The sequence below is a fragment of the Scardinius erythrophthalmus genome (genome assembly GCF_964197995.2).
Source record: "Scardinius erythrophthalmus genome assembly, chromosome: 9".
Lineage (NCBI taxonomy): Eukaryota > Metazoa > Chordata > Actinopteri > Cypriniformes > Leuciscidae > Scardinius > Scardinius erythrophthalmus.
This window is the reverse complement of record NC_138229.1, coordinates 22594602-22613008: the sequence shown is the minus strand read 5'-3', so window position 1 is coordinate 22613008 and position 18407 is coordinate 22594602. Positions and strand designations below refer to the sequence as shown.

Genomic DNA, 18407 nt, shown 5'->3' with positions numbered 1-18407 from the left:
GCTTATATTTTAATATACAAAACCAACTGGTATAGTATTTGAATTCAGCTTTGCTAATTGTACACAGCATCTTTGTTTTGTCAAACACGCCATCAGGCAACTTTTTAAACATTCCTACTAAAACTACATCCTTGTACTTCTCCATCATGACAAGGTGACTTGGTTCCCTTTCGAAAGGGAACTCTACACTACGTCAGAATGACACTCTGGGGAACGCCTCAGGCGTGACAGGTGTCTGAAATCAAATATCAACTCACGTCAATCATGTTGACCGGCGACAGCCCGTGAATCATCAGCTTGATTGATTAACGCGCGACCTGGATGTATAAAGGGGAGCCTTGCACACAAGACAACATCTTTTCGTCTTCAGGGACTGTTTGTCTGTTTTGAGAATATCGCTTAAGCACGGGGAGGCTCTCGAGAGAGCCTCCTGTGCAAACTGTGAGCGTTTTTTATTTAAGATGCTCCGCTGTCGATCGGACCCTTTTCTTGAGGGAGGAGGGTTTAGCATTTGAGCCCTGTGGCGATCTGTGAAACAATACTGTTTGGGTACGAGGCGTTCTCAGTCAGTCCCTGAGGGTGCTGGCAGTGTTCATAAAAAAAGGGAAAAAATCCGTGCGCGGATGTTTCAACCTCGCACTTGTTGACTTTTCTCTCGAGGGATGAAAGCCATATATATTTAACGGCTCGTTTCTCGCGCTTGCCGAGGCAGTGTGTAGACTACGAGAACGTATAAATGTTAAAATAGTATTGTCTGGTGATTAGGGCTGCATTTAATTCTATGTAAGAATTAAAATGATGGAATATCTTCTGACTTGTATGAAGTTAGATATTTAGTAATTCAGCCTATCATCCAGATCGTGTTATCCAGTGTTTTTCGCTGCATTTTAATTAAGGAATTAAAATGATGAGCAGTGAACAAAAAGAGCAGGTGTAGTTCTGGTCTTTTTGTAGAATGTGAAATTAACATATTTCTGTTTCTTTTCAGACCACGTCTCCTGTTTAAAAAGAGTCTGGGGCAAAATGGTTTGGGTAAGAAAGTAAATCTAGAGATTTTTTCAATGGTCAGGTAGTAGGTCTTAACAGGCCTCCTTGACCAGACAGTCCCCATTTTTGCAACCGGACAGCGCTTGGAAGGTGATTATCAGGTTATAGGCCTCACTAGGCCTTCCTGAATATAAACCCACATACTATGGTTGAATGAGCTCCCACATACTGTGGTTATCAGGTCATAGGCCTCACTAGGCCTTCCTGAGTATGAGCTCTCACATACTGTGGTTTAAGAGCTCCCACATACTATGTTACCAGGTGCTGCGGTTGCCAGGTTACAGGCCTCACCAGGCCTTCCTGGTTATGATTTAACAGTATGTGTAGTAGGCTTCCTCTCCATATGAGGGTCGTATTGCTGAGGCCTCCATATACTTATTGAGCCTAGGCGGGCTAGTTATTGCCAATATATGTGCTAGGCTTCCTCTCCCTGTGAGAGTTGTACTACTGAGGCCTCCATATACATATTGCATGTTTCAGGCTTCCTCTACTTTTAGAGTCATCCTGTTGAGGCCTTCATGCAAATAGCAAGCTAGTTTTTTTGTCAGTATATGTAGTAGGCTTCCTCTCCATATGAGGGTTGTTTTGCTGAGGCCTCCATATATTTTTTGAGCCTAGGCGGGCTAGTTATTGCTTATATATGTGCTAGGCCTCCTCTCCATATGAGAGTCGTACTGCTGAGGCCTCCATATACTTACTGTATTGCGTATGCTTATTGCTAGATATATGTGTTAGGCTTCCTCTCCATATGAGAGTCGTACTGCTGAGGTCTCCATATACATATTGCATGTTTCAGGCTTCCTCTACTTTCAGAGTCATCCTGCAGAGGCCTTCATGCTAATAGCAGCCTAGCTTTTGTGTTAGTTTATGTAGTAGGCTTCCTCTCAATATGAGAGTCGTACTGCTGAGGCCTCCATATAATTACTGTATTGCGTATGCTTATTGCTAGTTATATGTGTTAGGCTTCCTCTCCATATGAGAGTCGTACTGCTGAGGCCTCCATATACTTACTGTATTGCGTATGCTTATTGCTAGATATATGTGTTAGGCTTCCTCTCCATATGAGAGTCGTACTGCTGAGGTCTCCATATACATATTGCATGTTTCAGGCTTCCTCTACTTTCAGAGTCATCCTGCAGAGGCCTTCATGCTAATAGCAAGCTAGCTTTTATGTTGGTTTATGTAGTAGGCTTTCTCTCCATATGAGAGTCGTACTGCAGAGGCCTCCATATACATATTGCATGTTTCAGGCTTCCTCTACTTTCAGAGTCATCCTGCAGAGGCCTTCATGCTAATAGCAAGCTAGTTTTTATGTTGGTTATGTAGTAGGCTTCCTCTCCATATGAGAGTCGTACTGCAGAGGCCTCCATATACATATTGCATGTTTCAGGCTTCCTCTACTTTCAGAGTCATCCTGCAGAGGCCTTCATGCAAGTAGCAAGCTAGCTTTTGTCAGTATATGTTGTAGGCTTCCTCTCCATTTGAGAGTCGTACTGCAGAGGCCTCCATATACATATTGCATGTTTCAGGCTTCCTCTACTTTCAGAGTCATCCTGCAGAGGCCTTCATGCAAATAGCAAGCTAGCTTTTGTCAGTATATGTTGTAGGCTTCCTCTCCATTTGAGAGTCGTACTGCAGAGGCCTCCATATGCATATTGCATGTTTCAGGCTTCCTCTACTTTCAGAGTCATCCTGCAGAGGCCTTCATGCAAGTAGCAAGCTAGCTTTTGTCAGTATATGTTGTAGGCTTCCTCTCCATTTGAGAGTCGTACTGCAGAGGCCTCCATATACATATTGCATGTTTCAGGCTTCCTCTACTTTCAGAGTCATCCTGCAGAGGCCTTCATGCAAGTAGCAAGCTAGCTTTTGTCAGTATATGTTGTAGGCTTCCTCTCCATTTGAGAGTCGTACTGCAGAGGCCTCCATATACATATTGCATGTTTCAGGCTTCCTCTACTTTCAGAGTCATCCTGCAGAGGCCTTCATGCAAGTAGCAAGCTAGCTTTTGTCAGTATATGTTGTAGGCTTCCTCTCCATTTGAGAGTCGTACTGCTGAGGCCTCCATATGCATATTGCATGTTTCAGGCTTCCTCTACTTTCAGAGTCATCCTGCAGAGGCCTTCATGCAAATAGCAAGCTAGTTATGTGTTAGTATATGTACAGTAGTAGGCTTCCTCTCCATATAACATTTTGTGGTCGCCAGGTTAGAGGTCCTACCAGGCCTTCCTGGAGGTGAGCTCCCTTTAGGCCCTCACAGGCCTCCTCAGTGTTTTGAAACACAAACACTGGGTAGATCCATGGATCGAGTAGAGAAACTCCCCTCGCTGGCAAGGGTCGTAAAGCACTATGCTGAGTCATACTCTCCAGGATGTCCCGTCTCTGAGATCCGGGCTGAGTGGTTCACTGCCTGCTTCGCAGTCCCTCGGGTTGGATGCCTTCCAAAGGCAAGTGTCCAGAGGCTCTGTCTTCGGACAGACAGGAAGTGGCCAGACTTTAGTGTCTTATGTAGTGACACCAGGTCAGGCCTGCCTGGTGGCATTTCAGGTGGCACGTTCCCCTGAATAGTGACTGGCTGGGGTTCCCTCGGGTCCCCTAGCCACATTCCCTAGAAGGGACCCTTTCTAGTTTTTGAATTGTGGTCCTAGGCCTTTGAGCTGGCCCAGGTAGACCTTCCTTTAAATCTGTGGATGTTTTTCTTGGTATCCTTTAGCTTGGGCTATGACCGTAGGGAATGCTGTCACTGACAGCCCAGTGTGACCTGAGGGCATGCACTCCCCTTAGCATGGTGGCGTTGGTATATCGTTCCCCATAGCGTCATTCTGACGTAGTGTAGAGTTCCCTTTCGAAAGGGAACATCTCAGGTTACGACTGTAACCTATGTTCCCTGAGAACAGGGAACGATACACTACGTCTTTCTGCCATGCCTCGGGGCCTGCCTGCAACAGTCCCTTCAGACGATAGGATGTTGTCTTGTGTGCAAGGCTCCCCTTTATACATCCAGGTCGCGCGTTAATCAATCAAGCTGATGATTCACGGGCTGTCGCCGGTCAACATGATTGACGTGAGTTGATATTTGATTTCAGACACCTGTCACGCCTGAGGCGTTCCCCATAGCGTCATTCTGACGTAGTGTCTCGTTCCCTGTTCTCAGGGAACATAGGTTACAGTCGTAACCTGAGACGTTTGGTACACTCGCAATAACAGCCACAACAGAAAGTCATTAAAACGAGGCAAAAAAAAAAAAAAAAGAAAAAAAGTGCTGCGTTAATTGCTTTATTTCGTAAACATTCTTTAAAAAATCTTTTTGTGTTCAGCAGAAGAAAGAAACTTGTACAGGTTTGGAACAACGTGAGGGTGAGTAAATGAGGCGAGTAAATTTTACATGAGGGTGAGTAAATTTGCATTTTAAGGTGAACTATACCTTTAATAACACTAAATGTTTTCAGATTACCAGAGTACATATTTAATGGTTACATATTTAAGCTAATTTCACTCATTCTAAGTTGACCTTAGTTAGAAATGCACTTTGCTTAACCCTTGGGCTGCATTATATATTTGACACCGTTGAGTGCGTTAAGGGACAAAAATGTCCACTCTAAACACTGCCATAAAACTATTATATATTATTATTTTTTTCCACTTTGACTGAGTTCAATATTTTAACCAGCATCAGTCCTCATCATACATACCACATATTTATTTAATTTCAGGATTTTAACCCTTTAAATTCCAGTTTTGGTGACGGTCCCCTTAATTTTTATAAGAGGAAAAAACACAAAAATGTAATTATTTTCCATATAGTAAATGCAAATTGAAAACCTTGGCTTTGGATTATCACAGTCTTGAATATGTAAAAGATTAGCAGCAAAAAAATTTTTGGTGCATTTTTATTTTTTGTGCTACATCAGATTAAAATAAAAAAACCCATTCAGTGCATTAAGGGACAAAAATGTCCACTCTAAACACTGCCATAAAACTATTATATATTATTATTTTTTTTCCACTTTGACTGAGTTCAATATTTTAACCAGCATCAGTCCTCATCATACATACCACATATTTATTTAATTTCAGGATTTTAACCCTTTAAATTCCAGTTTTGGTGACCGCACTTGTATAAACACCGATTTCTCACTTAGACTATTGCAAAACAAAGGTAGACTTTGTTTTGGATCCCTCGCAGATAGATCTTTGTGTTGCCGCAAGATGAAAGTTGTTATGTCTAAGGACTGACTGCATGGCTGTGCTTGTGCCTACGTTGTCCTATGTGAGAAATTATTAGCTACCTTTGAAACATAGACTGCTAAAAAACAAAGCCGTGTCAAAGGTTCATGTCTGTGCGTAAATTACGCATGAATCAAACCGAAAGAAAACAATGCCGTGAGAAGCGCTTTCTCTCTCTCGTGCGCGCGCGCTCACACACACATACACACACACACACACACACACACACACACACACACAGAGAGAGAGAGTAAAACATGGCTTTCAGGATATTGTGATTTTTGTCACTCGCCTAAACACCATGCATTACGGCCCTACACACACACACACAATTTTTGTCAACGCAGACACACATCGCTCTCAGACATCCACACATACTCGGAAACATAATTTTAAGATCTTTGAACCATTCAAATCCTTCATGCACAGTCAAGTGCCCCTATAGAGGAAACCAGGAAAATAGCGTGCATTTCCCCCTATAGGGAATACACATGTAGTGACGTCATCTGGTAAAATACACTATATAATGCAAATATAATGCCTTTGCTTCAAAATGAAAGAATGTTTCAACATAAATCATGATTTAAACGATGTTTTAATGGGTGTCAATGGGACATTTTTGTCCCTCATGGTACTGAATGGTGCTATTTGTTCTACACCGTGTGTGTTATACATATATATATATTTTTTTTTCAAAATTTGTAAATTTATGCAAAAAGTCACAACTTTGCCAAATTACATACCATTGGCATTAAAACAGCCAAAATGGTCAAAGAAATAAAAATGAAAAGGACAAAAATGTCCCTAATGCAGCCTAAGGGTTAATTTAAAAGCTGATGAACGAACAAGTTCTAATTTGCCATTTTTCTATTCTTAGATTCCAAAGGCATACTAGCACTTACAATCCTGCCTGTCATTCTTCCCCTGCCTGTGTACAAGATTGGCCACAAAACCTTTCGGCCAACTATTCAAGAGGCAAAAACCTCATTCATTGATGTACAACCGGTAAGTAAAACAACAGGGGACAAAAAGAGCAGGCTCATTTCTTTACACCTGTTTGTAGGGCTGCACAATAAATCGTTTTAATCGTTTATGGTTATTGCTGTTTGGATCTGACACGCATTTCATTTTCTCAAAACTCTTTAAAGGATTAGTTCACCCCAAAATGAAAATTTCCTAATAATTTACTCACCCCACTATCTTCCAAGATATCCATGTCTTTCTTTCTTCAGTGGAAGAGAAATACATTTTTTTGAGGAAAACATTTCAGGATTATTCTACACAGAATGGACTTTAATGACAACCAACTATCCCAACGTTCAAAGAAGGTTCAAATGTCCGTCTCAATGCAGCTTCAGAGTCTCTACACAATCCCAGTCGAGAAATAAGGGTCTTATCTAGTGAAACATCGGCCATTTGTGGTTTAATAGTATATAATTTTTTATTTTATTTTTTTAAAATGACCGATCGTTTTGCTAGATAAGACCCTTATTTCTCAACTGGGATTGTGTAGAGACTCTGAAGCTGCATTGAGACTGACATTTGTTGGAATAGTTGGTTGCCATTGAAGTCCATTTTGTGTAGAAAAATACTGAAAGGTTTTCCTCAAAAAAAATGTAATTTATTTTCCACTGAAGAAAGAAAGACATGGATATCTTGGATGGCATTGGGGTGAGTAAATGATTAGGAAATTTATATTTTGGGGTGAACTAATTCTTTAATTTAAGACGGTATTTCACTAATTTAAGACTGCTCTTTTGAAAACCTAAGACACACTTTTAAATAATTATCTGTGTCTAATATTGTCTTTCCCTCATTTAGTCTGGAACCAACATGGTGCTTTACCTGGAAAGGCAGAGAGAAGCAAAACCCTTCCCCGTTTTTATGTGCCTCCCATTTTTGCTGCACAGGACTAAATTATTGCTTATTTAAGTGAATTGCAATGTATGTACTTGTGTGTTTTTTATTGTATTCTTTGTGAAGAGAATCTTTAGCTATAGGCTATTTTAGAGTTTTGAATTTTGAGAATCTTACCATTTTATAATCTTTTAACATACCGACATTTTAGCACAAATGATTTTTGTGGGCCTCCGTTTATGTTGCAGATGTCTAACTGTTTTTTTTTAACATGAATGTATTTATGATTATATTAATTTCCTGGAATAAACACTTTTAATTGAATCAATAAACAGTAGTGTTATTGTTATTAATATTTTATTATTATTATTATTATTATCTAAAATTTATAACCTGTAGCATGGGGGTTGTTTGACCCAGCACTGATTAAAAACAACCCAGCAGATGGGTTAATGTATAAAAACCCAACCCAATATATATATATATATATATATATATATATATATATATATATATATATATATATATATATATATATATATATATATATATATATATATATATATATATATATAGGGTTGGGTTTTTATACTTATACATATATATATAAATACTGAATATAATGTGGGGTTATTGATGTTCATATTTGCTAGGACCACAGTTGTTTTCAGAAATTAAGCAAAACATTTACAGGTAACTACTCTAACGGTCACTAATACTAATTATATTAAATTTATATTTTGAACCCTTTTCACAAGATGTAATATAAATCTATGGTGTCCCCAGAATGTGTCTGTGAAATTTCAGCTCAAAATATCCCCCAGATAATTTATTATAGCTCGGCAAATTTACCCCTTTTTGGGTGTGAGCAAAAACGCTTTTGTGTGTGTCCCTTTAAATGCAAATGAGCTGTTGCTCCCCGCCTCTGTTCAGAAGACGGCCGATTCTTTACACGCGCTTCGGATACGATAAAACATGCGAATAATCTCACTCATACAAAATCTCAGAAATAACCAGTAGCGGAGTGCAGCCTTACAGGGAGACTCAGGAAGAGGTTGCCACTTTTAGACTGCACCTGGACGTTTCTGAATGGTTAGAGGATACATTTATGTAGTTGTTGTGGAGTTCCATTGATTCATCTGTTTCTGTGGGATTTCCGTTGAAAGTAAAATTAATCCACAGCTCTCGTCTCATCTGAGGCTGGACTCTAAATAGTCTTCTGTGCTCGTCTGTGCAGCCAACGACAGAACAGTTTGCATGTTTTGCTCGAAACTTTGCCATTGCGTTAAAACTGTTACACTGTTGTAAACCAAATGGGGTCGCCGTGAGTGGAAACGTGCAGATTAAGTGGCAGTAAAATTATAATAAGATCTCCTTCCTATAAGAAGGAGAGCGAAATATGATTGGCTTATTTTTGACATGCTTGCAGAGAAAGGCTTACCAAAACAAAGTTACTGTGTTGTCACTTCACGTTTTCTGGGTTGGTAGATGCACAGGGACCGCTTATAGCACTTAAACACGGAAAAAGTCAGATTTGCATGATATATCACCTTTAATACATAAACAGAGCAATTCAAAGAGTGTCCTTACACCATTGGTGCTCGGGCCCTAAATATCAACGATTATTGGTGGGTTTTCACTGAAAATCAACAATGCTGCAAATATCACCAACATTTTTTTGAGAAAATCCGCAGCAAATTTAACAATTTTGGTCTGTAAAAATGTGACAATTTTTTTGTAATTTATGCAAAATTCTATATAAATTCCTAATTCCAATAATATGGAAGACAGCAACAGTTGCTGAGGTAGGATTGCTCTGTCATGTGTTAAAGATGGAGCTTTAAAGGTGCAGCTGTCTTGTGGGTTGCATAGTGGCCTAAAACATGGTTTTCCTTTAGAAACTGAGACAACGTCACTCAAGTGAACGCAAGGGGGATAAGAAGGCTGTGAGGAAGCACCTTGACACTCAAAAGTCACATTCAGTTATGATCACAGCAGGAGACGATATACTGTATACTGAATACTTGAGTGTCAGTAAGTGGATGTCACAGCCTGTTACACCCGGGAGTAGTCTAGGGAAGTGTGTGTGCAAATGGTGTCCAGGGGGCACAGAAGCGAATGGGCGCACAGCTGAGAGCCTCTCGCTGTAGATTAGATGTGACACACTCCTGCGATGACAACAGGGCGAGTGGCGTCCCTGCAGCATTGTCCTTCACAACACACATCTCACCCTCTGAGTGTCCTCTACATCAACTCAAGACTTCAGGACTGTCAGGGTGCCCGAGGAGTGAGGTCCCACTCCCAACAGGGTATGTCAAGAGAAGCCTGCATGACAGTTTAGCATCAAGGAATGATGGGTCAACAACAAATAAAAGTCTTTATTTGTACATGTTTTGTTTACAACAATGCTGAATTCTTAGAAATGTACTCTTTGTATTCATGCTGGTATCATATGGTATTAAAAAAAACTTCCAATACAATTTTTAAGAAATGTTAAAAGATGGCCTGAAATGGCATTAGTTGTTTCTTCCCTACTGTGGCATAAATCCGAGTTCTGTCACGACAGCTCTCGGCAGTGATTGGCATGGTAATGGGTATGACAATGTTGTATGTTTGGTCATGGTGAAATAGATCTGCTACGCTGCTGCTGCTACAGGACTTGCTACTGCCAATACATACACGACACGCTGCTTTGAGCAAGTAAGACATTCTGCTGCTGTACAATGACTTAGCGTACATGAATTACTTGTAGCAGATCAATACAGGTAGAGCTGGGGGAAGGTGGGGTGGAGGGCTTCTGAAAGTGCGCTGCACTGCTAAGGCAAATGCTACCCAAGTATTGCAAGGTTGAGCAGCGAGCTCATTGGCTCCTGATACGGCAGCTATCACAAATGATTAATTCTTATACCATGGTCTGAATACTCGATTCTGATTGACTGGAAGGAGTGCAATAAAACAACGTAATGCAGAATCATTCAAGACCACAGAAACTTGATGTCAACGCTGTCCCGTGCTAAATTATGATGTATTAAATTAGCTTTATATTAGGGATGTCCCGATCCGATCCACATCATCGGTATCGTGCCGATACTGGCCCAGAACGCTAGATTGGATATCGGAGGGGAGAAAAAATATGATCCGATACCTATTAGGGGTGGAACGATATATGTATTCATATTGAACCGAAGCGGTACGTGCGTCACGGTTAGGTGCGTGGATTTACACGGAGAATACACGGTATAAAAATAAATAAAACTCGCGTGCACATTAATTAATATAATGCGGAACTACTGTTAGATAGGCGCATAGACATATGCAGGTTCTTTAGGGACACCTAATCTGTAGCCCCGCCTTAGCTCTTAACGCACGTCTATTTCGCCACAAACGCTCGCTTTATACGCGCGTCCTATTCGCTTTGGACGTGCGAATGGATTCAAAATGTTCAAGCATCGAACTAGACGCGATAGACGCAAAATTGACGCTCTATTCACGTTTGGTGTGAACGCAGCATAATGAACAGGCTGCGATGTCAAGATTGCAATGCTGGAATGTGTGTGTGTGTGTGTGTGTGTGTGTGTGTGTGTGTGTGTGTGTGTCAGAGAGAGAGAGGCATGGGTGCAATCGAACAGTGGAAACATAAAAACATACTCCGTCATTTTGTTCATACAGGACATCATTAAAACTGCAAAGTGTTAAGCTTACTTATATTTGTGTAAAACACAACATTGTGCTTTTGTCAAACTGTAAACTCGTCCAACTGTAACCTACAACTGTTACCTAACCAAAATCACACACACACACACACACACACACACACACACACACACACACACACACACACACACACACACACACACACACACACACGTAGTGTTTTCATTTTTTATGGGGACTTTCCATAGACATAATGATTTTTATACTGTACAAACTGTATATTCTATTCCCTTACACTAACCCTATCCCTAAACCTACCCATCACAGAAAACTTTCTGCAATTTCACATTTTCGAAAAAACATCACTTTTTTGATTTATAAGCCGTTTTCCTCATGGGGACCAAAAAATGTCCCCACACGAACAAGGATTTTGGATATTGCCATCCTTGTGGGGACATTTTGTCCCCACAACGTGATGATTACCAACTCACACATTGCATTGGTTTTCTTGTCCTCAAACAGAGCACTAATCTGTTCATTTTTAAGTTACACATTCTACATTGATTAAAAAAGAAAATCAAATGTGTTTTTAATGGTAATATTATTTTATACAGAAATAAATTATTTATAATTCAGATGATAATAAAGTTAATTAAAATTTTAAGGACACAAATATATTGATCTGAATTATAGCAAATTAATTTTAAATTCATTCAGGTACGATTACCAAACATATATCAAGGTCTTTTTAATAAAGGGTGGCAGTCTTTCATTATCAACTGTTGTTGTGGACTATATACTGGAGAAGTATTTGTTCTCCATTTGAGTTAGATGTTTTTATGTGGCTAATTGAGCAAAGTGCTTCCATATATTTTATCATTATTAGTATTAGTTCAAGAATAAAATAAAAATATCGGATTGATATCGGTTTCGGCAAATAGCCAAAGCTGCGTCATCGGTATCGGAAGTGAAAAAGTGGTATCGGGAAATCCCTACTTTATAACATTAAATTTCTCAGCAATGAGACGGTCACATTGCTGTTTTTGAAGTAATTAATCTAGCAGCTTCACTATTAGTAGAGAGACAATGCACAGACGCAGGTAATTTACACATGCACAATCTCTTACTGCACTACTTTATCTCTAGTTGTGTCTCAAATGTTACAGCAAAGCAGTTTTGTTTATTTTTCCCCCAAAAAATAATTACAAAATAAAAGTATTGCTATTATTTTACCCTCTACTTCACAGGACAATACAGAGTAGACACGAAAGTAGGTGTGAAATTGACAACGTCACTGAATTGCAACAAACAGCCGCAAAGTGCTATCTTATGAAATTACTCACATTTCACTCTTGCATAAGCTTGAATCATTGTAATATTATAATATTACTAATATTCACAGGCACACAAAGCCCTCAGCTCATGCAAACACTGTGGTAGAGCGCGAGTCTGTTAGCTGGATCTAGACATATGTCGCTGTGAATGGTGCAGAGTGATGAATTACTGACCTTTTAGTGCCCACTCTGTGGTTGGGTGCAATGTCAATTGTGTCTGTGGCTGAGTCGTGGCGCACAGCCAATCCAAGGTCAGCGATGCAGCAGGAACCATTCTTCTTCACTAAAATGTTTTTGGATTTAAGATCACGATGGGCAATAGCGGGCTTACCTGAGGATTGGACAAGACATAGTACAGCATTTACTCTATTACTATTCTCTTGTATTTAATTGAGTCTTTTACTTAAACGGCAGGACATTTAGGGTGTGTTCACACTGTGCAGGTTTGGTTCGATTAAAATGAACTCTGGTGCAACTTTGTTAAGCCCAAAGTATACTTAGTTTTTTTTATGCGTACAGTACGCGTACACGTAGCTTTTCAAATTAAACTCCATTTGATAGTGTGCACGAACGCAGGTGGTCGACAGATGCACTCTTGAAACTTTCATCTTTGTCCAGTGTCTGCACTATTTTTCTCCAGAAGTTACGACCGATAGAAATGTCTTTGTATTCTGTTAAAATAAAGTTGCGGCTATCTTGTAACCCCCTCACACAAGTGCTTGTCAATGCAGACATCTGTTGCTGTTGCAGTCTCTGGTATTTTGTTGTTACGTCTCTTTAGTTATGTTTTCTACTATGAAACAATGGCCCTGGTCAGTGTTGACACCTTGTGGAACAACTGATTAGTGCTAAACAAATTCAATGCACATGTGTGATCGATCTGAGCATACAAAGTATGCATGGTTACAAAAATCAGGCAGTATGCATACTATTCTGGTGACGAAATTTGCATCACGCACACTGTAAATGGACCCTAACATACCCATAAAAACGAAGTGTACTTTGGGCTTTAATACGGTTCATTTGAGTAAGTGTAACCGCTGCCATCCATACCCTGGTGCGCACCAAACAAGATAGTCCGTGTTGCATTCATATTTCTGTTTAACTGCACCAAAGTTTGTTTGGAAGCAGACCCCACAAGAGAACCTAAAAAAGAACAGAATGCTCAAGCATACCTGGTTCTTCTCGTCATAAAAGTTATGATGCCCATTATGGTTCTGTACAGGCATCAGAAACAACATCGTCTCTTTTCAGCAGATCTTCGATTGTGTATGTGACGGAGGAATTCCTGCTACTGTTTTGACTCCTTTACACATTTTATAAGCTCTTCATGAGTTCTCAACAGGTAAAAATGCCATTATATTTAGCCTAGCACACAGCATTGTTATACACATACATAATGAAAGCTGTTTTTTTTTGTATCTTAAGGTTTGGTAAAAAAAAAAAAAAAAAGACAGTGTGAACGCTTAAGTGAACCAGGACTAAATGTATCATTTTCTTTTTTGGTCCAGACCAAAAGAACCGAACTACAAGTGTGAACACAGCCTCAGTCATACACTTTGTTTCTGCTCCTGTCGTGTCACATTATATTACTGTATATAAAATATCACAAATTTGATTCGAGGAAACAAAGTGGACAGCCTAAAGCAGCATATTTATATGAAAATGTTTGCATGTTCATGTAAAAATGTCTGTGCTTCAGAAAGTATCAAAGAAAAGTGACTTCTGTATTGTGACTTACCCTGAGTCCCCACAATCTCCATATGCAGATGAGCGAGACCGCTGGCAGCGGAGAGAGACAGCTTGATCATGCCCTCCACTGTGACCGTGTACCTGTTCAGGTAGTCAAACAAGGAGCCATGCTCATGGTAATCAGAAACCAGCCACAGCTGAGTCCACGTGCCGTTATCTGAGATAAGAAGAGAGAGCAGAACCCCTCAATGCTTTCAACTTCTAAATACATCAATATCTGGCAGCTCAAAACACTTTTTGCTGAATGTTGGTTGAGTGGTTTGAGATCATTCCTGCATATTTTTCATGGACGAATCCAACGGCAAAATCTACATAGTAGAGCAGCTGATGTCTGATGCATGTAAATTATATAATTAGTGCAGTCAATCGATTAAATAAAATTAACAAATTAAATCACTAATTTGCACTTTTGCTAGTTTAACGACAGAAAAAATGGTCAGCGCGCCCAGCGCATGGTCTAAAAGGCCCTATGGCATGGCCCTATTCTATTAATGAGTAATGGGTGTGTTTTGGGCATAACGTGCAAAAAAAAAACAGTCAGAGTCTGATCTTCCATTCCCTTTAAAAGCCAGTTGTGCTCGCGCCATGGCGGATTGCTACTTACATGGCGGAATTTGCAAGCGGAAAAACTGAACGTGTCTCCAGAGAGCAAACGGATCTGCTCGTGCACGGGGTTAAAGTGCGCAAGCAGACCATCTACGGGACAAGCCGGATTCCATCAGAAGTTTTACTCTACACTGAAATTCACAAAGAGTAATATCTAGTTGATAAAATATTTTCGAGCAGAGCAGAACTAGAACATTCCTTAAAAAATAACCTAAAATAATAATAATAGGAAAAAAAAAATCTATTTGGTACAGAAATTTTCCCATGATTTTTTGGGAAACTTTTAAAATTCCCTGATATCCTTTGAGATCCCTGACTGTAAAACACTGTAAATATAATAGAATTGACCAATAACACCACAAACAGAAATGTGAAGTATTACCTTCCTAAACGCACTTGCTAGAGAGCAAATAATGTACAGCACAATAAAACTTAATGCAACTGAAGTGCTTTCAGTGTTGTATGACCTTTGTTGTCTGCAGCAATAAAGCCCAGGATGTTCTCATGACGAAGCATGACAGTCTGGTAAATCTCCGCCTCACGGAACCAAGAGCGCTCCTCTCTTGAGGAGAAGATCTTCACTGCCACCTCTTCTCCACGCCAGCGGCCCCTCCACACCTCTCCAAATCGCCCCTTCCCTATGCTCTCCTGGAGAATGATGGTTCTGGCGATGGTCCTTTGCACTAGCAGTGGTAAACCTATAGAAGACAAGAAAAAGTAGTCAGGGAAGTCAAATACCTGTACAAGCTTACAAATTATTACAACAATTTTTTTTTTTTTTTTCAGAATACACAACAACGTCTAATGTCAATGGAGAAAGATGCTCTTTGCCCTCAAAACAGTGTAGTTACGGCATCTGCCAGCAGGAGATAATAGAGCCATGTAAACAAGTCAAACCTTGAACCCTTGAGGAAGACTGTCTGTCATGATTTCATAGTCATGCAGGCACTAAAAACAAATATTCTATCTGAGACACTGCCAACGAAACCAGCAAGTGCAGCTTCGGGACTAAAATCCTAGACTAAAGATAAAGCCTACAAGCCTACAAGTGAGGCTCATAACTCACGGAAAGCATTAAACTGTCAATTTACACATCTTCAATTGCTCCCAAGGGGCTTTGAAAACAAAGTTATGGAAATGACATTGGCTTGAGCGTACTTTGGGGCTTATAATGGGCAATACAGGAAAAAAATTCTGTAAATACATAAAAATGAAGGGGAATGTAATGATTTTAATTGAATCTTTGCATATTAAGTGGCATTAAAAAAACGGTACAGCTGGATTCTTAGAAAGAAGAAAGGCACACAATAATGTGATAATAATAGTATGTAAAAAACCTGAGCCTGATCCAGAAGTGGTCATGTCATAAATGAGGTCCTTTAGCGTGGTGCCGTTAGCGAGGAACGGGTGGTTCATAGTGGGGTCTTCCTCACTTGGCACACGATGGTGGATGATGGAGCGATTATGGCACATGTAGAAGAGAAGCACCAGCATGAAGCTCAGCACGCAGATGGGGACGGCAATCACTGCGGCCAAGGCTACAGGACTCAGAGACTGGGGTTCAGTATCAGGTATCAGTAACTCTGAAAGAGGAAGCAGCAAAGCACATGTTTTAGGCTGTAAAGCAGTGGTTCCCAATCAGGGGACTGGGGCCCACATGTGGACCTCAGCAAACTTCCAGGGCCCCCCAATCGGTCTTAAATCCCACTAAAAATAAACATGTACAACATTAAACCGATCAGATCATAATTTTGTTTTTATTACAACAGAAGTACCATCAACTTAGAAGGTATATATCAAATTGTATAGGGAGACTTTTGAATATTGTCTCAGACAAAAGAGAGTCAAGTGTTGAGAACCACTGCTGTAAACACTAATACAACACAAGTAATAAAAGGCAGTATTCACATTAGAACCTTGGTCTTCATGCTGAAACTATTTTCTGGCAAATGCGGATGACATTGAGAAAAAATAGCCTTTTTCATTTTTCAATAAGCACCATAGAATAGTGAGCCATTGAAAGTCATTCTTTTGAATTCCAAGTCTAAAAGTCTAAAAGTTTTAAGAGAGTGGCTATCCGACAATCAATTTCCAGCACGTTTTATCCTGTCTGTGATGTTCATCCACTAACGCTAATGTCAGTCGCTGCTCCTCTGCATATTAATCTGAACTAACACCAGACATTTTGGTCAAACTATTGAAACTCTTTAATATTAACATTTAAAAGCAAAGCATGTGAAATCCAAACTGTCTTTGACGACTATTATTGTTGTATGTTGTTTTATACTTGATATTTCCTCTGTGTTATTTGTCCTTTGTAAGAATGTTTTGAGCTCCCGTAGGGAAAAGTGGCTGAATCAATTTATACTAACAGCTTGTTTTGAATGATTTTTGACTTAAATACATTTAGAGAAGTGCACTATTTTCATCAAGCCCGTTTCTATTGCAAGGGAATTTTTTTGATATGTGGTCTCTAAAAGACCAATCTCAGGCAATTCTGCTGGCATGCACTAGCATAAAACAAATTAAATAATCGCCATTTGCGATACGACCATGGATTAGATAAAAAAAAAAAAAAACTATTACAATTTTTTAAACACTACACTAAACAAAGTTGTATGCTTAATTTAAAGGGCACCTATTATGCTACTTTTTACAAGATGTAAAATAAGTATCTGATGACCCCAGAGTGTGTATGTGTCAAAATACCCCACAGATCATTTTTTATAGCATGTTGCCACTTTTGGGAGTGAGCAAAAACGAGCTGTTTTTGTGTGTAATGCAAATAAAATGCAAATTAGCTGCTGCTGCCAGCCCCCTTTCAAGAAGAGGGCGGAGCTTCAAGAGCTCATTCTCCGGCACACCAGCAAAAAAAAAAACAGGGCAATCTCACGCAATAAAATGTCTCAAACTGTACTAGGGGTGTTCAGTTCGAACCGGAGTCAGACAATGATGCCTACAGAGCCAGAGAATATATGCTGTGCATGGAGATAGAACAGGTATGGTTTAGTTTAATTAGTTATAACTTATGTTGTCACCTTGCTTTTCCACTACAAGCCTGTTGTAGCAGAGTAGACCTCTGAATGATGGCCAAAACTTTACTAATGAGTTTTGTGACGTTTATTGTACATCACACAAAAGATGAAGCATCCGTTTTCACCCCAGAAAATCACCATAAGAGCTGAATAAAACTGTACAAGAACTGTGCATAAGAGTCTTATCCATAAACACTCGTTACAACTAACAGTAAACAAATATAAATAGACTTAATGCAATTTCAGGGGGTGCTCAATAAACTGGTTTATTGATGTTGGGAGAAAATGAAGACTCTTGTTCAATCTTACATCCAACAACAGAACACCAGGATCGCTACAGCTGCTCCAGTGCGGAGAAAATGGCGGACAGCGTACAATTCGCTGAGGGTGGAAACTATGGTAATGCAGGACTGTCAGTCAGCGGCCATGGGTGGGGCCTGTGCAGTATGATGTCACATTGCTCAGAGAATCAAAAAGGCATCCCTAATGAGTCTGCTTTGGTTTGAGGATTTAAAAATTTAATGGGGATTTAAAATTTAAGAGTGGGTGGATTTTTATCATTGTAGGGTGATTGTGTTCACAAACTGGCAACACACATTTATGTCCAAACACCATGTAAAAGTGGATTTTGCATAATAGGTGCCCTTTAATTGAATTCATGTACAGTATAGAAGATAAATTTAATACAAATTTCTTTTGTAACTGCTATAAAATAAGAGCTCATAATAAATGCTCATGAGGAGTGTCGTAGATTTATCCAAAACCTAACTATCTGGGTTGTCTCCAATCGACATTCCCTTTTCTATCCTATATGTCTATCTGGGTTGTCTCCAATCGACATTCCCTGGGTTGTCTCCAATCGACATTCCCTTTAATCTAACTAACCTGCTTCCCTAAC

The 18407-nt window shown here is 39.7% G+C and overlaps 1 protein-coding gene across 6 annotated transcripts in view; it reads right to left on the bottom strand.

Annotated features, from left to right (window-relative positions):
- The window catches only part of tgfbr1a (transforming growth factor, beta receptor 1 a), a 58926-nt gene that overhangs the window by 12096 nt on the left and 28423 nt on the right, over positions 1–18407 (bottom strand). For 5 of the 6 annotated variants that reach the window (XM_081374334.1, XM_081374332.1, XM_081374331.1 and 2 more), the window contains exons 3-6: positions 15812–16057; positions 14942–15172; positions 13858–14025; positions 12291–12447 (exon numbers count right to left, since the gene is read on the bottom strand). In XM_081374334.1, the coding sequence (XP_081230460.1) occupies positions 12291–12447; positions 13858–14025; positions 14942–15172; positions 15812–16057 (802 nt within the window). Of the gene's footprint in view, positions 1–8664; positions 9454–12290; positions 12448–13857; positions 14026–14941; positions 15173–15811; positions 16058–18407 lie in introns of those variants that run through there. The other variant, XM_081374336.1, reaches the window with a different exon arrangement.